The following is a 24,840-nucleotide window of genomic DNA, read 5'->3' on the forward strand; positions in this document are numbered from 1 at the left end:
CATTTTTAAAATCAACAAATTTAATAAACAGATTGAGGTTTGTCCCTATTTTTATTTCATTGGCATTATTTTATTATTTACCACTTAAACAGAGAACTTTTAATTAGCTATTAAATGTGATAATTAATTAACTAATTAATAATTAGTCATGTGAGGAAGTTTAGTCACTTTAGCTTTAATATCTTCAGTACTATTGAACATTTCTAACCAAATGTGATTCATATCTTTATTTAAAATTCTTAAAAATTAATGACTTTTTTTAGCATTAATTTTATGATGACTATTCATGACTAGCTGATATCATTAGAACCTTTTATTTGTGGGTAGGAGCAAGTCCGCCCCACTTCCCCTTCCTGTAGCTGACAGCTTAGGACAGGGAGTTCTCTGTTTCCTATGTCACAAAGACACTATTTTTCCAAAAGTATTTTTTTCTCGGCTCCTGATTCACAACGATTTGAATAAAGAAATACTCATAAATATAACTTTAAGCTTAATTTTCTAATATATGCCTTCCATCATGAGAAAAATACAGAGTGGGTCTTTAAACTGCCAGAAATTGGAAATGCAAGTAATGCCAGCACCGTTTCATCTGGAAGTGTGGCAGAAATCATTGAAAAGGCAAAAGAGATTATGAAAACTTTAGGATAATAAAACATAATCCTAAAAAAACACATTTACCTCCATTCTTGATATTTGTTTGAAGCTACAAGTTTGAAAAGATGCTAAATAGAATCAATCTGACAATGTTTTTTGGGGGTGTTTCCTCACAATGTGCATACAAAGTTTGTCTTCATCAAAGCCAACAGGTCTCTGCACAGTTTGGAGCTGCTTCTAATCCTGTTATCGTTGCCGCAGAAACACAGCTTTAAATAGTCTGGTTATCAACATTTTATCTAATCTCTGACTTTGAAAAGTCCTCTTTCACTCCGTTACAGCAGATGCTGGCAGAACTTTGTCCTACTTGCAGAAACAACGCCTTTATTTCTAAAATCTAGTCTTTTACGGAAAGGAAAAATAACACATTTGCCGTTGAAAGAAAATTTCCCACCCAGAGTGCCTGATATTGACAATAATATTAGATTAATTTGCAGCTCAGAACTCGTGTTCAGTGCCGACTTTCATCGTCACTACAGGCACCAGGATGTCATTTATCATAGCCAGGCAGACTCACAGGGCTCAGACGGGAGATTAAAAGATGAATTCATGCAAGAGACTGAACTTTAATAAAAAGGTCTGTGAGACTGATCACAGATCTTTTTTATTAATCATATCTAAAACCCTTTGTAAACCCAAAACCTCAGATTTATTAGCTAAAGCGACTTTTTTGGGGGAGTGGACAAAAAAAAAAAAAAAAAACAAGAAAATGGTAATTGTCCATACAAAGAAAATCATGTTTTTTGAGTTTTTAACATGTATATGTGGCATTTTTCTTATGAAAGAGAACGAATGTAATAGGAAATCATTTCATTTTTGCATTTACAAATATGTCTCCTTTTAAATGGCTGTCAATCAAACTGTCGCAGAAAGGCTCTGTTTGAATTAATGAGCCTTCTTAACATCACGACAGCTATGCTGAACATGCCACGCCCACCCAGAGGAGATTTTGGAAACAGCCCAGTCAGCAAGGCCAAGTTGGAGCCATATGGTTTAAAAGTGGGCAGGAAATTTGGGCTCTGAATGGGTTTTTCTGCAGTTTCCGTGGTGGTTTCACCTGTGTTTGCCTACATGGGCTTAAGTGGGCATTCAGTGGGTTAGCTCACTACGCTAGCCAGCTGCCCGATGGGCAGCAAAGCTCGCTACTGTGGAGCTCACTACCTTGCTACAGCAGAGCTCACTACAGCAGACCTCACTAGCTTGATACAGCGGAGCTCGCTAGCTTGATACAGCAGAGCTCGCTATAACTGAGCTCGCTACAGTGGAGCTTGCTAAAGCAGATCTTGCTACAGTGGAGCTCACTAGCTTGTTACAGCGGAGCTTGCTAGCGCGACACGGCGGAGCTTACTAGCTTGCTACAGCGGATCTTGGTAGCTGACTACAGCGGAACCCGCTAGCTCGATACAGGAGAGCTAGCTAGCTCTATACAGTAGAGCTAGCTACAACAGGGCTCGCTCAATGTCATCTCCCTAGCTTGCTACAGTGGATCTCACTAGCTTGCTAGAATGGAGCTTGCCAGTACGCTACAGCAGATCTCGCTCCTTGCTACAGCGGAGCTCGCTAGCATGCTATAGTGGAGCTTGCTAGCTTGCTACAGCGGATCTCGCTCCTTGCTATAGCGGAGTTCGCTAGCATGCTACAGCTAAGCTCACTTGCTCGCTACTGCGGATCTCACTCCTTGCTATAGTGGAGCTCGCTAGCACGCTACAGTGGAGCTCGCTAGCGCCATATGGCGGCATTTACAAGCTTGCTACACCGGCCTTTGCAAGCTCGCTACAGCAGAGCTCATTAGCTTGCTACAGCGAAGGTCGCCACACCGGAGCTCGCTTGCATTCTACGCCGTCCACAGGCTGGCTAGTGTAGCAAGCCAACTTACTGAGTGTCCACTTAAGCCAATGTGGGCAAACGCTGGTGGAACCACCACAGAAACTATGGACAAACCCATTCGGGGCCCACATTTTCTGCCCACTTTTAAACCATATGGGACCCACTTGGCCTTGCTGGCTGGGAGATGCTTCAGATCAATATGAAAAATGTATTTCTAAGACATTTAGGTTGTGGAATTTTGGTTAAAATCAAAATAAAACACTACTGGGAAAAATTTTTTAAATAAAAAAAAATGTGATAGGGAGACTTGGGTGTGATGTAGCCAGTGAACTGAAACAACAGACATTAATGTATCAAAAATATAGATTTTTCCAAAAATCTAATAAAAAGAATATTATTTAATGTCAAATATTATTCTCTAAATACAAATATTTTGTGTAGGGAATTGTTTTTTTTCATGTTCACTTCAATATATACATTTTTTCACTTGCCAAAACAAGTAATCATGAGAAAAAGCTCCTTATTGAAAGTGAAAGTGATCTTAAGAAAGGCTCACAGTCTCTGGGGCTAATTGGAGCCCAAATATAGAATCATAAATGCGCACTTTGCCAACACCACTGGTCGTCATGGTTATACCTCCTCCGGGACAAATCTTAATGCCAACAAAAGTCAGACTCATGGATGCGCAGCTTTCCCGCTCTTGATGCGTTTTAGTTTGCACGCGTGTTTCTGGCCTGTCAGCGCGGCACATCAGTCCTCCTAACATGCGGTCCCTGTGGAGGGCAGACTGACAGGTAGGTAATGATCAAAGAGGCCTTTTCCTGTGTTTCATGTAGAGCTCACAGAGAAACACATCTGCACTGCCGGTGTCTCCGCTTTTTTAATGGGCTCAGGTTGCAGAAAGCTTCTCTCACGCATGTGCTCATGCATGCACATTCAAGCCCAATTTTTGGTTATTTTCAGACTCTTCGAGTCGCACTTTTCTTTTGTAACAAATCGCTGAACTCTCAGTCATCTCAAAATGTCACCCGAACAGTTGTCGTACATCCATAAAATATTAACCTGCAGGGAAAACACAACCAGTCTATCTCTAATTTTACCAGCCTGCCCTCACCTCTCATTTGAGCAGGACTATCTCTCAGACTCAGGTGCCAGGCCACTTACAGATATCTTTGCCTTCAATCTTGTTTCCACAGTTGCCAGTGGCTGTGTGAACCGGTTAGCTCTCCGGTCGGCCTCCCAGTTTCTGTTTAACCAGCGGAAGGGATTGGGGGATCGTGTTTGAAGGAGGTCAGATCTCATCTCAAGCTGGATGCGGCTGGAAATGAAGTGCTTGCTTGAGGATGGGTGTTAAAGCATCTTTACCTGTAGATCAAATCTTAGGGTCGCTTTAATCTGTCTGAAAAAAATAAATTGCCAACCAATCTGGGAAAGTGTGTATGTCTTCTCTGTGAATTTCGATGCAATTTTCCCCTTTAATTGCTGAGTGGCAGGTAGTTTTGTGATTGCGACGAGAGCTAAATTAACCAGCAATTAACCAATGTTAAGGTAATTGCGTAGCCAGTCAAATAAAACTTAAAGCAGGGAGTGGAAGCATGAAGAGCTGATTTAATGATCTATCGGTAGAAGAGCAGCTCCTCTGTGCACCCAGGTTTCATCTCGTGCTTCTTCTAATCTTTTTTTTCTGCTTCATTTTCACATCTTTGTATCAGCCGCCTTTATAGTAGTCTATGAGGACTAGTTAAGCCTATTAAACCTCTTTAAAGACAGAAATCATCTTTTTTGTCTAAACCACTAATCCACCTTCTTTTTGTGTTTGACTTTCATAGAAGCAGATGCAGCTGCTCTATAAACCAAATGAGATTTTAAAAAAATAATAAAAAATAGGTCCCGGATATGCCATTTTATCAAATACTAGTTGATTTGACTCAGTTTAGACATTAAATCATTTAAAACCTCCATACCTGCACATACCACTGTGTGGAGAAGTGCATTTGCACTACTTGGTTTGGTAAAGTGAATTAAACTTCAAGGTAGTAAAGAAGAAACACCAGAAGTTATTCAAAAATGATGAATAAATCACTACCTGGTGACAGGTCTTTTTATAATAATAATTTGAAAATCTTATTTTAGATTTTAGAAATTAAAAATTAAATAAACGCCATCAAGCGCATAATTAGAAAAGGGCAATAATATTCAAGTAATGGTTTAAGTACTCATTAAGTACTTGGTGTGAGCCATTGTTTTAAACTAAGAAAAAACAAAAGCTAATCAAATGGAAAAAATATAGTTCAGTTATTTGTAGGCATTTGATTATGAGGGGGAACTTTGCTTACCATATTTTCTGCACTATAAGGAGCACTTAAAAGTTTTTTTTCTTTTTTTTAAAAACAAAACAGCATAATCTGGAACGCCTTACAGCATAGGGATGAATTTTGGTCGTGCCCATTGATGTCAATGATTTTGAAAGGTAAACACCACTCAGTATACATTTGTGGTGAGAAACAGAATGACACTTTCACGAACATAACTAATATGAAGTTTAGCCTAAGATACAAAAGGGGTTTATACAAATATACACCTCATGTGTCTGAAGATTCATAACCTCTATTGTAAGTGTAAAGTTTTTCCAACACAAGACGCCTTAAATGTTTATATCAATCTGTTTTTTTACAAGTTTGTGTTTCATTGTGAAAAACCTAACATGACTAACATAGAACAGTGTTATATTGTAAGATATTCTATATTTGTTAACATGTTGCTGTGTCCTACTGTGTTCTCTTTTTATGTATGACAAGGTTAGCATAGTTAGCTAGTTAGTAGCTTAGCATAGTCACAGTTGTGTTTGTTGGTTTAAGTCGTGTTTTACATGTTGCAAACAAGGTTTGGAGTTACAGGTATTGTGAATACGCTAATGTGGCTAACGTATCCAACATGGCTAATGCTTTAAAAGTGGCTAACTTGTAGCTTATTACAAACTAGTTGTGGAGTTCCTGTCAATGCATCTAACTGACTTATCTCTGATTCTTTGGCTTATTTAAAGTGCTTTCAGTTCAGTGCGCCTTTTATATGACAAAAGTTTGAAAATAGACCATATATTGATGGTGCACCTTAGAATTTGGTGCGCCCTATAGTGCAAAAATTTCAGTAAATATCGGACTTTCATTTCTGTTCTAACAAAGAACTTTAGTTTGTTGTAGGAAGTTTAATACTGGACATGTTATAATTAAAGAAATCTGTATGTATTTAGGTGAAATGGGCAGGTAATTGATATCAATGCTAAAGCATTTGGTGGTTAAACTTTTTTGTACAGATTTTACACGGTCCATCACGTCCATTTGAAATCAATACTTAAGTACGTCTAGATTATCCCAGTTTTTTTCCTTATCAATTGAGTTAACATTTATTTTATAACTGATACTTGCAGAACAAAAAAAAATAAAACAAACAAAAAAAAATCCCAGTCTTAATAGTTATAATCCTTAAATTATATTTCCATGGACTAAGAATTGCTACTTAAAAAACAATAACAATTAAAAAAATGGTTTAGGAAAAAGAACTAAGGTTTAAAAAACATATTTGAGTGTAGGAAATACGAATTACCTGAAAATATGCTTCACCTTTATTCAGCTAGAATCCCACATTCAGGAAGGAACAGTTCTCCTTTTTTAAGTTTTAAACCAAACTGAAGCAAGTGATGAATGCAATAACTTATAAATTTGAATTTAAAATGGGCAAAAAGTGGCCCTTTTTTTCTGCTGCCCAAAAGGGCTGGAAGTGAACTAATACAGTATATTTAAAATGACATTTTTTCTGTAATTTTTCTATAATCACAAGGTTTAAATATAGATTACATGTCATTGCCATCCACCCTCATGTCAGCCACTGACAGAAAAATATTCTACTTTCTTATCAAGTGTTATACCAGGCTTTGTCAGCTCGTAGATGTTTTTATTCAAAACAACTTCCAAGTAAAGACAGAGGTTAAAGATAGAGATTTATGAAAACAAACGCTGCACAGGAAAAAAAGAGCTCAAAAGATGTAATGTAGTCTTTGCAAGATGAATCACTTCCAGTGTTATGTTTGACCTCAGTTTTTTCCCGTTGCTTCAAAATGGTTTATTATCACAGCTGATATAGATAATTTATTCTGCAGACAAAATACATTATGTCACAGGTGGGGAAATGAATCCTCACGAGTCAAAGTGGGCAATCTGTCTGGAGGCATTTTGCAGGATGCGGGGGAAATTTGGACAGAGGACGACGGCAACAGAAAAAAAGTAGTTGAAAATAAAAGATGAAAAGCTCAAAAACTGACAGAAAATTATTAGTTATTTTATTCTGGAAACATCACATCATTTTTATATTTATCTGATTCCAGTGACAAACAAAAATTTCTTGAAAACTCAAGGCTGACAACTGAAAAACCAGCTCCATCTCTCAAACGGCGGTAGAGATCGGAAGCTGCTAAGCGCGGAAGGATTCAATTGATTGATAACCATTTGTTTTTGCCTTCTTAATACAACTTAAACTCTCAAGTGATTCATCAACACGGTGAGACTTTTCCAGGGTGCCTGTGCAAAGCCCACTAAAAATAATTCATTTTCTGTGAGCTATGAGCCAGGCACTAATGTTAAATATTCATGCGGGTCCAGTCTAAATGATGTGGCCATTGGCACACAGTTAGAGCACGCTGCGGAAGGGAGGAAATGTCAAGCTGTGAATAAATGAAAGCAGTGAAGCTGTATATTACCCTGCCATTGTGGATTTACTATAGTTGCCATTTTGTCCAGCCACTTCAAATAGAGCTCTTTCATAATCAATACACCCAGTAAAGCATCAAACATATTGCCATGTTGGCAAAAAAAAAACCCTCTTTGTGTTAGCTCATTCTTTATTCACCGCTCACGTTTGCTGCCTAATTTGTGGCTCATGAATACACCAGAAAAAAAAAGGCTGGGTTAAAAATAACCCAATTTAGGTTATTCTGTAACCCGCGCATAGGGTCAAACATGGACCGACCCGGCACTGGGTTGTTTTAACCCAACAGGAATGGGCTTTCTGTTAGATTTTGACTCAAAAAGTTCTAACAAGTAAGTAATTGGACCCTTTTTTTGTTTGATAACACAACAAGATACATTCAAATTTCTGCCACGGCACTAGCGCTCATCATCTATCATAGGAGACGTTTGCGTCCGATTCAGGCCATGGAGTGACAAGCGTAGCTACTCCTCACACATGTGGTAGCAGCGATGGATGAATCGGTTTTCAAAAATCTTTGTTGGTGATTTTACAGAGGAGCTTTGGATCCAGCCTTTCCGCATATTACACAGCTTTTAATGAACTGTGTGACACTGTGGAACCTTATGTGGCGCCCACTGTGCAGGGCTCAGGATTTCCAGTTCTTACAAAAAAAACACATTTAATTTAAAAAAAGTTTAATTTGCAAAATTTCATTTAACTTAAACTACCTCCTCCAGGCACAAAAACTTTTTTTTCCATACATGCACGTTTTTTCGAAATTGAAGTTTATTATCGCAATTTATTATCGCAAATCCAATCTGCGCAAGGTCGTAGTTAATGGAACCGCAGCTGTAGACAATTATGTTATCAGAATACAATAGTGCTTATATTTTTAAATATATAATTATAAATATAAACATATATACTGCACTATACTGTAGTCTATATGTATATACTGTATATTTATGTACACTTATTTAATGTGTGTGTATATATGTATATATACATATATACACATACTGTATAGATATACACACACATATACAGTGTGTATATATATGTACTAAATATATATATATATATATATATATATATATATATATATATATAATGTGTATATATGTCCATATATGCATATATATATATACACACTTAAAGGGAGGGCTTTTCTGCCATTTGGTGTCACCATGTGTTCAGCTTCTTCGCGGGCGACTTAGCTGACTCTCTTCAGGGATGTTGATGCACTTATTGTTAAGGTAATCAATACAGCATGTGCCTATGCAGCTGTTATGGTTTGATTCGTATCGACTGCCACATCGGTCATCTCTGAAATGTTTTCCCTGCCGATATGGAGAAGATGTTGTCATGGCTGCAAAGAAGTTTCCGTCAGATGTCACAGAGCGTCTATTGTTGCCATATCGGTAAGCACAGAGAAAGGCGAAATCAAAATATAATAGAACTTACAGGGGCCAGGCGCACATTCAGAAGAACTCAGATGGAGAGCGTAATGTCTACTGCGCATCGTTTGGATGGAATAGGAAATGCTAAATGGCCTCATATTGACAGACACTCTCCTCCAGAATTCATTTTTATCACATGCCTGCGCCCCGCTTGTGCTCACACATTTCCCCCTGCAGCCTCTGACTAATGAGGCCTGGGGCTGGAGATGGTTCCATCAAGGAACTTCCCCCCTCTCTGAAACATGCACCTGATTGATAGCAGTGATTTGACTCAGAAAAGGGAAATGGGAAATTGAAAAATGGCAGAAGAAGATTGGAAACAACGTGCTGATTATAAACTCCGTAAGGAAACAAAAGGGGGCCTTTCCGCCGCCTTTTCTCTTAGCTGGGAGGTAGCAGGTGTGTGTGCGAGACAGGTGCCTGATTGAGGCTCACAAAAGACATTACAGCCGCAAACAAATAGACGTGTTTAGTGTCCCAGGATGCAGTTAACATTTTGGGCTGATAGAAGTGATTATGAGCGTATGAGTGCAGGCAGCCAGAGAATGGGCACAGGTGTTTGGGAGTCGTGCTGGAAAGAACCCATGTTATTTTTTGCGATGATAATAATCCATCCATACAATTAATGACACTTCATTACCAAGGTCATCAGCCATGCGGGGGGTGTATTTAATGCCTCATATTATTATTTGGTAGCCTTTCTCTGCTGGAGGCAGATGCACAAGCTGTGCAGAGATTTCTCATCAGGGCAAAAAAAAGTGTGAATCCAAAAAAAAAAAACAAAAAAAAAACTGAACAACAGTCACAATTTCACTGATTTACTAAATAACCCCAATTACCTCAATCCCACAGGCACTTATTTGGGTATTTTTGTGTTTATATTCTCATGTTGAAAGAAAAAAACAATAGCAATTTCACAACAGAGGCATAAATGAACTGTTATCCTCTTGTGAGAAGGCTTTGTGGATCCGGCAAACGAGGGAGAGGGTTGGCTGGGGGCCCTGGCGGTTTAATATTCTCTGAGAGCTTCCAGACAGTGAGTGGTGGTGCAGCAGCTGTCTCTTGACCCTGCCGGACCCTCACTTACCCCTCTGACCACCTCCTCTCCACTGGGCAGGCTGTGGCGATGACAAGCCTGTCAGAGGCTTCTCCTAATGTCCTAATTACCCCTCATACACACAAACACACACATGCAGAGATGCCTGTGCAGATGTGCACACATGCCTAAGCGGATCCAGACAGTTGGATAGCGCACGCTCTTATTCACAGCCCCGCGCATTGCTCATGTGAATTTTCCTGCCAGGAGACCACACTATAGGTGAGGCATTAAAATGCTACCAGAATAGCAAAGATTTCTCCCTGAAGGCTCTTTAAGAGGCTTTGATTTGAAACGATGTGTGTGCGTTTTGATCCCAGCTGAACCGGGGTATCGGTTTCTTTCCCATGGTACCAAATGCAGAACTCCTGCTGCAAGTTTCTTTTGAAAACTGAAGCAGGGCTGAGAGGAAAAGAAAAAAAAAAAAAGTCTAACACTTCTTTCTCTGATGTAAAAAAGAACTAAAAGTTGCAGTGTCACCCGAAATAGACAATCTGAGCGGGATGTGAGGTGTCACTTTGCCAGAGGTTAAGCTTTGCCTCGGTTTTAAGCTGGAATCTCTTCCCTGCTGCTGCTGCACTTTGTAGTCCATGTTGAGTCAACCCACCTTGTTAGGATAACAGAGAGGATCATTGTGCGTGTCAGGAAAAGGGAAATTATTAATAAATGTGAAAAAAAAGCTCTTGCTTATAGATATTTAAAGTTCCCGCATTTGTCGCAATCAGAGCATCTTAATTATTTGTCAACCTAACTCCTTTGGTGACACTTGTGCTCATTGAAGGTGTCCTGCCAAACGTAATAGCTTTTATTTCATCACCCTTAGATGTCATAGACGTGTCACCAGAATCTCAAGCACCTGCTGCTTGTTTTATTTCACTTTCATTCCTGTTGTTTTATTTGTGTAGCAGAGACGGAGGCTGTGTGGAACCGTCTGGCATCTTCAGTCGTCAGAAATGTGTTAAAGCTGCCTTTTTTTTTTTTTTCCCTGACACGACTCTGAGAGATGAATACTACCTAAGCTGGGCAGAGCTGTCATTAAAGCAGCTGGTTTGCATTTCCTTTCTCCTGTTTGTCAGATACATCGCTCGCTTCTGTTAGAAATGACAAAACCAAAACAGATGAACTTTTACCCCCTAATTGTTTTGAAATCCTAGACTTTTTTTAAAATTTAATATCATGTTTTTTTTTTCATTTGTAAATACTTGACCCATTTTTATGAAAATGACACAAGCCACCAAATTTAATGCATCTGCCTTTTAATCTGCCAGCATTTTCTGAAGGATTTCTCTTTAATGTTGCAAAGGCTCTCTTGTGTCCCCCTGGCTTACACACCCATTCAAGCCAGAGATTGGACATGTCTAAAGCGCATTGCAATTACCCACCCTGGGGGAAATTTGCAAAATCTCCTTTTTGTTACAGTTTATCGAGCAGAAACATGCATTGCATCCTGTGTAAACCCACCTGATTATTATGTCTCAGCTGACTCCAGGGAGAATTAATCTGAATATTCCCGCTTGTGTTCACAGGTGAGCGTTTTCTGATCTCTCAATGGACGCTTGAGTTGGATTTAGATGCACTTGAGTGCTGATAACAAAGAAGGGATTTAGGGTGCGTTATTAAAAAAACACTTTTTTTCCCACTCTAATTTGGATAAGCAGCTGTCCCATGTTGTAAAAGACGCATGATCTTTATTGGTGGAAAATATTTGCTCTGTTACCTCTCTTCCATAACAGCCCCAATACACACATACATATTCTTTCCATCTATAATGCAAGAAACTTCAGACTTCTCAATGCTGACCTAAATTCAGATAATCACCACTCTATAGGGTGGTGTCTTTTGTTTTGCTATTGTGTTAGGATCCAGTAGGATTTAGCAGAGGCCGATGGTCCATGCAAGTGTTCACACTTTTTTAGTTTATGTGTTCAGTAGCACAATAAAAATTTACTTTTTTTTCACAGTACACTGAAAAAAGTTAAATATTAAATTGATTATACAGTTCTATAATTTGTTACATTTAAAATACTTAGTTTTCATTAAATTAAAATTTTGAGTTGATGGTTTAATCAACTTAAAAATTTACTTTGATTAAAAAAAAAACTTTAAAGCCTTATTTAAAAAAAAATGTGTTTGTCTTTGCTGATTTTCAATGCAATTTTGACGGGTATGCGGTGCTCTGTCAAAATCTTTGTGTGTTATTATAAATATGCTCATGTGAGGAAGGTGTTGCATTTTTTTTACGTGTTGTAAACAAGGTTGAGAGTTAGCATAGTTGCAACAGCGTTTGCTTTAGTGTCGCTAAATTAGCAGTATTAGCCAGATTTTTTTACGTGTTGCAAACATGGTTGGGAGTCAAAAATTGTGAATATTCTAATGTGACTAATGTGTTGTGGCGTAAGGCTGTGTTTTTTCCACAAGCTACAAGGTTGCGTGGTCGCTGTAATGCTTGTTTTAGCAATATCTTTGAGAATTATAGGTAATGCAAATGTGCTAACATGGCTAACGTATAGCAGTGTCAAGAGACATAGGCAGAGTAACGTTTATTTTAGCTGTATCATTCTGGTTGTTTTACGTGTTGCAAACATGGTTGGAAGATAAAGATTTTTAATGTGCTGGCATGACTAACATGTAACTGTGTTTTTATTTTTTTTTTTCTCCACAAGTTACTAACAAGTTTGGGAGCTTGTTTAGTAATTGCAGTGAATATGCTACTGTAGTTAATGTATACCAGTGTCAAACTGTTTTTTTGGATTGGAAGTTAGCGTTGTCAGAGTAACGTTTGCTTTAGTTGTATCATTCTGTTTTTTTTTTTTTTTTTTTTTTTTTTTTTTTTTTTTTTTTGTGCTTTTTTATGTGTTGCAAACAAGATTTGGAGTCACAAGGCTATTGTGAGTATGCTAACATGGCCAATGTGTAGCTGTGTCGGGTTGTTGGTTTTCTACATGTTACAAACAAGGTTTGGAGTTAGCATAGCCACAGTAACGTTTGTTTGTACAGTATCAGCCTGTTATATATTTTTGCCCTGCAGAAAATACAATATTTTGGAGCACTTATGTCTCTCAAACCATTTATGAACACTTTTTTTTTTTTACTGTAATGAATGTATTTGTTTATTTGGCCTAAAATAAGGCAGCAGTGGCCAGTTGATGAACTGCTCCTGCTTCAGCTAGTTTTTCTATCAAACATGCTTAAATATGGAAGCCCTTTTGGTCTTGACTGTTTAAGACCTTGTGAGACTGAAGGGTTTTTCCAGTGGAACGTGACCACTTAAAACCACGGCCATCCAATTTTCATTTTATTTTGAAATTCTTAACTCAGGACAATATATATAATACATGCTTACAAGTTGGACCTTAGTGGTCAACAGATTTTCCAGTTTCCTTTGAGTGTCAATTATAAAATGGAACAGAGGTCACCACAGAGAACAACAGCTGGTGGACAAATGCCAGCAAGATTGGTTTGTTTGTTCCACGAGGAGGGGCTCTAGTACTGGCAAAGCTGAGGGGGATTTTTATGCTGAAAACGCTGCATCACACGTGTTTGCATGTAGTTACTAACAGCCCCATCATTAAGATGACAGCTCCTGCTGATATGTTGGAAACACCTGGAATAATCAGACCGGCTTTTGTGCAAATAGTGTGTGACAACGGAAATACGAGACTGTAAATAGAATATTTGCCAAATTCAAAATAGGTTTTAACATCTTATTTATAATGATATTTAATATAACACCAAGCAGTGCTCACAAAGAAAATGCAAAAAAAAAAAACTAAAGGTGGAAAGCCTGCCTAATCAAATCCATTCTTCATTAAAAGCCCCACTTGTGGGATAAAAGCCTTGTTTTTTTGTATTTTTATTTTTAAGCGAATGTACAACTTTTATTGTGTGCGTGTTCCAGAGACATTTGTATGGAGGCCTGGACATAACGTTTCAAAAAGTAAATGTTTCGTCAAATGAGTAATTTGTGACTACAATTTTGTATTTTTTTTGGTCACAAATAAGCATTTGTGGCAACAAATTAGCATTTTATTAGAATTTTTTGCGTAAAAATAAGCATCTTGTGCTCGTAAATAAATATTTTGTTGGCACAAATTAGCATTTTAGTGTAATCAATTCCTACCACTCATTTATGACCACAAAATATTAATTTACGGGCACAAAATGCTAATTTGCTCCCACAAAAATACTAAATTGTAGCTAAATATATATACATATATATTTTAATGCAATGTCAAGGGCACACCATATTTTTCTTGTAACACTTTTGCAGTTTTATACTATATTTTTCCATTATTATTTATCAAACTGTTTTATTTATGGATTTATGCTCAGACAAATGTAGTTTCATACAACCACACAAGTCCCTCATAAAAAAATGGTTTAATAAGTATTACTAATAAATAATACACATTTTTAAAACTTAAAAATTGTTGATGCTTTAAGGTACTATTCCTACAATGGGCAAAATGATCAGTATGCAACCATTTTACACCAGAGCTTTAGCTCCAATGTTTTCATTCTTTTGACTTCCATAACTCTTTAACTGTTGATGCAATTAATGTAATTCCAGAGCAGATCAGAAGAACAGCAGATTTGAGCCCCGCCCCAAGGCACCACTACGGGGCCAAAAGTTTTGAAACTTAAATCTTCAGATTTAAAAATGAAAAAATCTAAAAAAAAGTTTTGAAATGGAAATTTTGAGTTTTATAACCTAAAAAACAGAACATTTGAAGCTGAAAATAAATGTGTTTATTTTAGAATATGAAAAAGTTTTGGAAACACCAATATTTTTTTTTTTTATTAGGGTTTCAAATAATATTGACCCCAATATAACTCCATACAGATTGGGAAAAAAACCCTTGCGTTTGTGGTATTGTTCAGGGGCCGGGCCAAATGTGGAGGTGGCCGAATCCGGCCCGCTGGCTGTAGTTTAGGGACCCCAGGCGAAAACAGTCTAAAATGTACCGCATGTCTAAGAGCTTGTGTTATGTAGGCATTGGTGGCGACATCATCGGTGTTGAAGGGTTAAAGATGGATCAGCCACCGAGATCGCCGTCACATAAAACCATAAATATATTAAAAAAACAATTTATTATGAATTTGAAAATGATTATTCCTAACAACACAAAGGGGTGAGGGGTGTGGGCAACGTCTGTGTGTCTTCTTTTCTGGAAGAATGGAATCTCTTTGATTGGGTTCCTTTGTAAAACCAAACCGACCTCGGAAGTCGCCCGTATTTATTGGACCCGCTCTGCAGGAGTCCACGTCTCCATCCGATTGAAGCAAAAAAAAAAAAAAAGTTTGGTGCCCACCTCTGATCTCTTCTAATTAAATGAAAACACAGTGGGATGTCCGCAGTACGACGGCATGTCATGCTTACACGCAGTCATGAAGGTAATCAATGTGGGTGTCTCTATGGGGAACAACAGAGTTCCCACGTCCAACTCTGTTGCTGCGTCTTATAAAATGGAATAGGACACAATGCTGGCATACAACATGAGCATAAATAAGCAGGGGAATGTTTTACCTGAAAGGGAGCACATTAATTCAAAGGCATCACTCTGGTACTGAGAAGAAATGTTGCCTCATTAGTGTTACCCCACTGGTTTTGCGAAGCACAAGAGACGGCGGGAGAGGGAGGCTCGGCGACACTCTTTGCCACACAGACAACTTGTCTTCCCAGATCTCAGTCTGCCTCAGCAACTATGAAATTGTGCACATTGTTATAGATTTATTGGTGTGTCAATAGGTTGAACAGACACCTCTGAGCACTTCAGATGTGGCCTTTCAAATACTGACAATTGGGGACGTTTTGCAGTAGGTGAAGCGACGACGTGCAGAAGGGACAGGATGAGGTTTTTGATGAGGAGGAGGAGGAAGAAAGGTAAAAAGATGAGGACGGTTTGGAAAAGGGGGCCGGCCTTCTCTTCCAGTGGGATTGACTGATGGCTGCAACGGTTGCGCGAAAACATCGCATGAATCTTCCCGTCTTATCTGTCTATCTGCTGTGATATCAAATCACAGGCGACTTGGCACCTCATAACTTGCAGCAGGAGAGGAGGAGGAGGAAGTGGGCGTGGCTTGAAAGCAGCACCGCCATCCAATCACCCAGCAGCAGGAAGCGGAAGCGTTGTCAGACTTGAACATAGATTAAACAATAGGTGTCCTGGTATGTGGATAATGCACTAAACTGGGCTCCACTTCTGACAGAGTAACATTAAACGAGGGGAGACCAGCTCCACAGATTATAATGAGTCATTTGCATAATGTTGCTACAACTTTCTAATTACCTGGCAATTAAAGCGGCTCAAAAGCCTCGTTATGGGCTGTCCAGAGGGCCGGGTAGACCAGGACAAATACCATTCATGCTCCAGTCTAAAAACCAGCCTTTCTTTTCAGCTCAGACGACCCAGACACCTCATTACGCTGAATTATCACATAATAAGAAGAAAGTCGTTTGAATGACATTTGAAGTTTTCCTTGCCTTTGGAAAGCCGGGGATGTTGCAGTGCATGTTCAGAATTTGTTTCCCCATTGTGGGAGATTTGTCACTTAGGCTTTTTAGTCGGGAGGGAGTTGCTGACATGCTGAAAAATGCGCAAAGGTGCATAACAAGGACATGTGTCATCCCTTACACCCTTATTATACTAGCAATGACAAGTGAGACAAGCAGTCACTTCAGCATGTTGTGAACCGAACGCGGAGGATCCCAGCTAAAGCAAAGAAGCCCCCAAAAAGTCTGAGAGAGCGCCGTGTTATAAAAAAAAAAATGTTTTTTCTTTTTAATATGAAAATGTGCAGAGGAGATGTGTGTCTGGATACCTGATGGGAGGGAGGGGTGTTGCTTATGAATGACAGACAATGAATGATGGGAGCCCTCCCCGGGGGTGCGGGGCCCTGAGCAATGCCGTGGGGACCGGGGAACATGCCAGTCTCCCATGCCCTGCGAGATGCCAGCTTGGTTGGGTACTGTTCCGAGTGGGTGCTCTCCTCTCCGGGATGCCCCAGGGGAGCGTCTCGAGGCAGCGGCTGATCCACAGTGGGGCTGGCTAGAATCTTAATCGAGGGACACGGGTGTTGAAAGCCACACATTTATTCAGTTTTCTTAGTAAAAAATGCAGACGAGAAAGAACATCTCATTTTGTGGAGATTGCACACTCCAGCTCTTTCTGATGACTTTTTTTTCTATTTTTATTAACAGCTCAACAAATAACACATTTTCCACTGTGTTTTCAGCGAATGTGAAGAAAGTTTCTGCTTTTTTTTTTCCTGTGTGCTCACGGCTTCTCTGTTTTCTCTCCTCTGCTCTCGCCCTGGCCTTCTCTGCGATAGGAGCCGCTGAAACCATGACAGGTACTAAATCTCTTTGCTACCTGCTGTTCATTTGGAAGTGCTCGCTTCTGCGCATCTGTGTCTGTTGATTGGCCGTCCGTCGCAGTATGTTCATCTGTGCATGTTTACATGAATGGCTGCTTATATTAGTATTTCCTTTTTTCAGGAAAGCTCAAGCTGCTGGTCCTCTGTTTTTCCTTTTTCATTCTCAAATCAACATTTTTCCATGTGCAAACCCAGACTTTAACTTCCCTTTCCTCTACGCAGTTTCCTCTCAGTTGGCCCATAAAAGTTACTCTTCCATTTTTTTTTTTTTTTTTGCCCCTTTCCGAAACCGCGAGTATTGAAATTCCCTGGAATGAATTATATAACGGTGCACACACACACAGGCCTGCCTTGATCAATTCAGATGTTTGCTAGTCACTTAGTAACACCTTACTGACTGATCGGGGAGGCAGTAAACCATGACTATGACTGGTTTTGACAGGAGGCTGGCTAAAAAGCCACTTTCAGTTTTAATTTTCCCCTCACTAATCCCTGGCAAAGTTGAAATTAAGCTGTGGAGATCAAATATAGGCAGAGGTTCAGCCACTTTGCAAGTTTTGCATCTTCGAATATTTTGAGAGAGATTCAGAAAGTCGGCATGAGTTACAATAAATTCAAATTGATGTTATTATCATATGTTTATGAAGTCAGTGCTTAACGAGAGAAGTATTAATTAGACTCATACATGACATACACAAGAAATAATTGTTTGCTTTTGTGTTATTTCAGAAAAAAAAGAGGTTTAGATACACACACTGTACAGCTTTTAGATGCAAAACGGTTAAATCCAAGGATAATATTCTAATGTGAACATGACCATACTGGCTGTTCTTAAGTAAAGCCAGATACAATCCTTAAACAAATAACCATTTTCAAAACTTGTATCCCTGTACTTCCTCAAATGTTCTCTTTAAAGCTATTAAACCAGCTCAGTGGACTTGGGGAGGAGTGTCCGCCCTGAGACTGGAAGGTTGTGAGTTCAAATCCATCATTCTAAAAAAAAAGACCCAATGCCTCCCTGCTTGACACTCAAACCACCAAGTGGTTCCTCCGCGCAGCTGTGTCTGCAGCTCATCTATGGAGAGAAAATGGACTCACTCCAATTTGTGCGTGCGTAATTCTTGATTTGTGCGTGCATAATTTAGGATTTGTGTCACTCATATAATACAATTTGTGTCTAAGTAAAAACTTTACAAAATGAAAAAAAAAATACAATTTACACGTGGAGAAATTAAAATGACAACCACTTGAAACTAAATACACATGCAAATATTTAAAAATTAAGCACAAATTACCTCTCACGCACACACAAACCTCAGTTATGCACAAATATTTGGTGAGACTTTTGTCACGTCTCACAAATTTGTCAGTAAGTGATTAGTTCAAGTACTACTAGAATGCTTGTTCATCAGAGTTTTCCTATCAGCCGTTTTGAACTTAGATTGTGAATAATATCTGGTGAAACTTGACATTTTCCCACTTTCTTAAAAAGATAACTAATATAAAAAAAGTCTAAATAAGCATTTTTAAAACACTTATTCCTTTAAAAATGAATATATTTTACAGAAAAGAGTGCTTTCGATCTGCAGCAGCTCCCCTGACAGCACCTCCGACACGGGGCTCTGTCCCGAGGGCTGGTCACCAGTCACGGATAGCAGTCGGCGGCAGAGCCTTCTAAACACACGCAGATCGAAGCGGGCTGGTTCTGCCTGCAATCGCCGCGTTTGCAGAACAGAACTCTGTGCATTGACTTTATAAAAGGCAGCTTCAGGCGGGTGGCTGAAAAATAAAACAGGGCTGTCATCGGAGGGGGACTTTGAAAAGTGTTCCCAGCGGTCTTTTAATTAAGATTATGTTGTTTTTAGCAAAAAAAAAAATTTTAATTGGGTCGTTTTCTTGGACATAGCTTCTGCAGAGCGGCAGGAGTTCATTAGAAATCACCTCTAAGTAGGGGACTGGACATACTGTATAGAGCAATCCCTTCCCCCCCTCCCCATTGCTGAGAGCTCTCTGTTTACACCACGAGTCAAAGTAAAGGCCTGGGGACCGAATCCAGACCGTATTATATCCGGCCCTCCAGATCATTTTATTTTATTGTTATTAATGGCCCGATGTTATCTTGCTCTTATTCCTAATTTGTATAATTTTGACAAAATATATTTTTATGGAGAGTAAAATATTGAAATCTATTTAAGGTTTAAGTTGTTTAATTCCGGAATAATAATCCTGTCTTCTTTATATATGCCCTCCTTTATGAGAAAAAAAAAAATGCTACACACACTAAAAACACAAAAAAACCCACAATTTTTATTGAATTGACTCTTTATAGTGGACTTCAGAAAGGAAAAGTGCTATAAAGAAGAATTTTAAAGTATAGTATAAACTATTTATTTTTTGCAGGTGAGTTTGAAATTCTTTGTCCGATTAAACATTCCAACGTTCTTCTTGTGTTTCAGGTTTTTCTTTACACTCAGGGTTTGTGTTTCAGCAAATTAGAGGGTACACACTTTTTTGAAATCTTCCCATGCAAAGGGTCTAGAAGAAGGCACGGCTCTGATGATACGCTTCTTAGTTGTGAGCATCCTAAAAAATGCAGTTTGTGATGAGGAAAGGGGATTTAATGACAGTGAAGGATAAAGGGGAAGAAAAAGGCAGAATGAGAGACGGAGAGGAACTTTTGTTGTTAATGATGGTCTGGTGGCTCCTTGACTGGAGCTGTGTCTCAGAGGAAAGGCTTCCTGCTTTTTTGTCGTTACTTTCATGTGTTTTTGATGTGAAAACAAGAGAGAAAAGTTCACAAATGGAGAAAATGTGATTCAAACGAATTCTATCCTGGATTTTTTTTTATTTTTTTCCCTTACATCGGAGCCAGTCTTCTAATATTTCTAGATTTTCCTCGGCTTCTGTTAAAATTGGTTGAGAGCTGGTGCCGTTTTGGATTTTGAGTGCGGCTGACGAGCCTGGTGCCAGACACTTCATGCCCGACTGTACATCCCCTCAGAGAGCGCGCAGACTTCAGAAGGTCTGTATTTCCTGTTTCATTCAGCATGTTGTGATGCAGGAACAGGAGGGCAGCCATGTGTAGAGATGCAGGCACTTTATACTCCCAGACAGCTGCTGGAATGAGTATAAATTTGTCAGCCAGTCATCTATGTTCTCCCCCCCTCTTACCCCTCTCCAACCCACCACCCAGAATTAATGACTGCCTCCCCTCATTTACACCCAATCAGGACTAGGATGCTGAGGCAATTGAAAATGTTTACTTCAATTGCGAAAACCCTCCATGTTCCACAAAGTAGCCTGTTTTCACTTTGATGGGATTGCTAATCACAGCAACGTTATTCATGTGTGTTTTGAATTGGAGATGAGCCGAGGCTCCGAATGTTGGAGGGGTACCAACCTTGCTTGGGGCTACTTAACATTCTGGAGAATTTATGGTTTCCGTTCCCTTTCTCTCAGTCCAACATATTGGGATCAGCATAGCCTTGCTTTGAGGCTGCTCTGTGTTTCTGCTTTGATTGCCAAACATATTATTTTTACAGCAATAAAATAAAACATTGGAATCCTTCATATTGCCTTCCACTTCAGCATTTATTCAATCTACAAAGGAATTCTGATTCATATCATCTCAATCCTCCATATTAAATAGATTTGCCTAAATGTATATAAAAATATGTCCTCTTCTATCAGACATGTTTCCAAAAAATTGATAGCTAAAGAAAAAAGGGCAAAATAATGTTGTAAAATTAGATCTATTTGTGTGATAAAAAGCAGAAAAAACCTCCTGATTTAGATTTTTTAGGCCAAAATTACATTTTTTCTAAAGTCAGGAAGCAGATGAAGTCCACCATTTATCTGTTTTTTGGACACCTCCACAATATTGACAGGAGAGACTCAAAGGCCAGCAGAAAAGCATCCGAAGAAGTGAATCTGCTGTCAGCTGCTGAATTCACTGGATGATCACCTGCTGTATTGCCACATGTTCACAGACTTATTAAGGGGAGGACGTGCTGGCTCAACTCTGCAATGAGCAGTCGACATTTTCTGCATTTTACCTTCAAGTTCCTGTCAAAAAAAATATAGCAAACTTCTCAGAGCAGCAGTTGGGAATGATTTACCGAACTACACTTTGAAATTTATGTTAGTCAAACTTTACCTGTACTTGAGCACTCAACAACATAAACATTATTCTACAAAGCTGAATCTGAATAGATCTGTAGACATTGATTTTTTATTTTGTTTACCGTCATCATCATCGTTATTTACTAGAACGCACTTTTAAACAGAGGCTTCAGATAAACATGAACAATGGCTTTTTAAGACATTTAAGTAGTGGGAATTTGGTTAAAAACTTCATGATTATAGTTAAAACATTACTGGAAACCTTTTTTTTAAATAAAAAAAATGTCATAGTGGGAGTTTAAGCATCAGAGATAAGCTAACCAGTCATTCAGACTTTATGAACTGCGTTCTCAGTAAGGTAACTCAAGAACCTGTTTGAAACATGCTACACATTAGCATGGTTACAGTACCTCCAACTCCCAACCTTGTTTGCAAAATTTAAAAGAAAAACAGGCCAATACCGCTAAAATAAGTCTTGTGACAACACTAACTCCCAACCCTGTAACAAAAAACAAACAAAAAAAAATACACACAGTCCGACTTGGTTACATTTTGACAATAACACTCAAAACACTACTAGTTATCTACATTAGAAATATCAGCCAAATTAGTGTTTTCACAAAACTGTAACTCCCAACCTTGTTTAGCAAAACGTAGAAGAAAAACAGACTGATACAGCTAACGCAAATATGCTGTCAATGCTATCTCCCAACCTTGTAGCAAGTCTGAGACTGCTACATGTTAGCTGTGTTAGCATAGTTTAAGATAATATCCAATACACTATTTGTTAGCCATATGGTAATTATTAGCCATAGCATATTTACAATACTGTGACTCAAAACCTTGTTTTGTAAAGCGTAAAAGAAAAACAGACTGATACAGCTAAAACAAACATGGCAACAACACTAACTCCCAACCTTGTAACACATAGTCCAACATCGCTACACATTAGCTGTGTTAGCATATTTACAATAATCCCCAACACGCTACTTGTTAGCCATGTTGGAGCTATTAGCCGTGTTAGCCTATTCACAACACTGCAACATGTAAAAACAGACTGTTACCGCTAAAATAAAAATTACTGTGGCTATGCTAATTCCAAACTTGTTAATAACACAAAATACACCAAATTCCCTATTTCAAAGCTACAAATTAGCCACGTTAGCCTATTCACAATACAAACTTTCAAATTTACGGTATGTACATCTTCAGCCAAGATATTGTGTTTACGAGCTAAAATTACACTAAGAAAAAACTTTTGCATAAAAATCTTTGGTTCAACTAATTTGTAATAGTAGCTCCTTATAACTATTGTTGTGTCAGTAAGGTTTTGAATTCAATTAAAATTAATTCCCAACTTTGTTTCTTTAGGCTTAAAATGTAAAAAAAAAAAAAAAACAAAGAAAAAAACATGTTTTATCATTTTAATTCAAAAGTTTCTTCTTTTTTTATTTTTTTACTGGTAATGAAAAATGATGGTAACAAAAAATTATTACCTTTATCTGTGCACAAAAATAGAGATTTTAAAATAAACTGTAAATCGCTGAAGACCGAACACTTGAAGGGCAAGCTCAAATTCTAAACAATATGGAGAGTTTTGCAAAAAAATATTGTCTTATAATTTGGATGTTACTAACTTTCGATGACATCATCAATAGTCGCCGGTAAGCTACATTAGCGCGTAGCTGCCATTTCTAGGAAAATACATAATGTCAGTTTTATAACTTAAAAAACTCGTACTAAGACAAAAAACTCAATCAATTTAATTTAAATGTATGTGTTTCTCTGTGACGCAGATCACCCCACTGGCAGAGGGATACCCAATCTTAAGTCACTATCCTTTCCCCCTAAAAAACAATTTTGGACACCAATACTCCTTGAATTGCAGACAAAGAAGTCGTACGGGTAGGGGATGAATTCAGATTTGGTCTTGGTTTTTATTTTATCTGCCCCTAGTGGCTGTTAAAGATACAGCAAGCATGAGTCAGTCTCCTGCAAACCTACTTACATTTATAGGATGCAGAATTTGTAAGAGTGCACAATTTAACTTTATTGTATTCCACTAAACTTAAACAAAATACTGCGTGGTAAACATTACGTACATTAAAGCCCATTGTGGACCCACTATTAGCCTTTAACTGGCTGTATTGTGTAATTTTTGCACATAATCTGTGTCTGGTTCACCCATTCCCTTCCCTTTGTCCTGAACCTGAGCCCTGGCGACAGAGTGGGATGAAATGGCTGCTTCATTGCATCAGACAGGTCGGAGAAGCTTTTCTCTACAGGAGGTTAATTTCTTATTGGTCGCTGCATTCACAGAGTTCATTTTGAATCATTTTAGTTTGCCTGTCTATTCCCATTATCACTATCTGAAAATGCAGCCATTTTTTCCCCTTCACCCACTTTGTAAATGTCAGAATGCAATAGAAGAGCCTGACAACTTGAGCATGCAAATGCGCCGGCGATGGTTTATGGGTGCTGCGACTGCGATGGTTTATACCTCCGCCCGTGTCAGTCTGAGGTATTAAAAGGCATTCTTAAAGCTTTTTTTTTTTTTTTTAAGTTTGCTAGATAAATATAGCACAAGGTGACTTTTGGTTCCTATTCTGTGAAGACAGGAGGGCTGTAAGTTACGACAACAAAACCGAGGTTCTGCCACTGACTGTGCTGGCAATTGAAGAGGCGACTCAGATGTTTGTGTTCCTATAGATTGAGAACAGAACCTGCGCACACGCTGAGCACACATTGGTCACATGGAACTTCAGATGGAGAGCTCTGATAGAGCTTAGCCATAAACAGCATCCCGCTCGGCCCATCTATCTCTTCGCTCTCTGTTCTCGCCTGGTCTGTTTGAGCCCCCTCCTCCCTTTCTACACCTCCTCCACCCTGCCCGTATCTACTACCTGCCACTTACACTCGTTCTTTGTTTCTTTTTCTTCCTACCCTCTCCTCTCTCTGTATCTTCGTGGGCAGCAGAGCTTACAGCCCATCTGGCACTGGCTCACAGGGCCCTCTCTGAGCCGGAGAGATCAATAGTGACAAACACTGCACATGGCTCTAATATTAAAACGATTAGACATGGCTGCAGACAGACAGTCTGCTCTGCTCACGTACCGGCGTTGCATGTGTTGTGTCGGGAGTGAGTAATCTAAATATTTGATAGACTCTAAATATCCAGTCTTGAGTGTTTGCTGCCTGTTTCATCTCTACCCCTCTGGATTTTCTGCTTGTTTTGTGCAGTTGACAGTCAGAACTTGGCGACTGACAATGTGTCAGTGATTGAGGGAGAAACGGCCACCATCAGCTGCAGAGTGAAGAACAACGATGACTCCGTCATTCAGCTGCTCAACCCCAACAGACAGACCATCTACTTCAGAGATGTCAGACGTGAGTACCAGGGACAGTGTTAAACACATCCTCTGACATGTTTTGGCAGGTCTCCCTCCATAATTAGGATGGGATTTGCTGAAACTGAAAACAAAAATAACAGTTTTCTTAAAAAAAAAAAGCCTTTGATTATTCTTTGCTTTATAAGTTCAACCCTAATATTGTGTTTGAGTC

The 24,840-nt window shown here is 38.8% G+C and overlaps 1 protein-coding gene across 4 annotated transcripts in view; it reads left to right on the plus strand.

The window, feature by feature from the left end:
- cadm1b (cell adhesion molecule 1b) overlaps window positions 1-24,840 on the plus strand; it is a 217,655-nt gene that overhangs the window by 130,780 nt on the left and 62,035 nt on the right. For 3 of the 4 annotated variants that reach the window (XM_036214910.1, XM_024276687.2, XM_024276685.2), the window contains exons 2-3: window positions 17,113-17,133; window positions 24,520-24,666. In XM_036214910.1, coding sequence (XP_036070803.1) covers window positions 17,113-17,133; window positions 24,520-24,666 — 168 coding nt within the window. The remainder of the gene's footprint in view (window positions 1-17,112; window positions 17,134-24,519; window positions 24,667-24,840) is intronic. The other variant, XM_024276686.2, reaches the window with a different exon arrangement.

The sequence above is a fragment of the Oryzias melastigma genome, linkage group LG13, assembly GCF_002922805.2.
Source record: "Oryzias melastigma strain HK-1 linkage group LG13, ASM292280v2, whole genome shotgun sequence".
In the NCBI taxonomy this organism is placed as follows: Eukaryota; Metazoa; Chordata; class Actinopteri; order Beloniformes; family Adrianichthyidae; genus Oryzias; species Oryzias melastigma.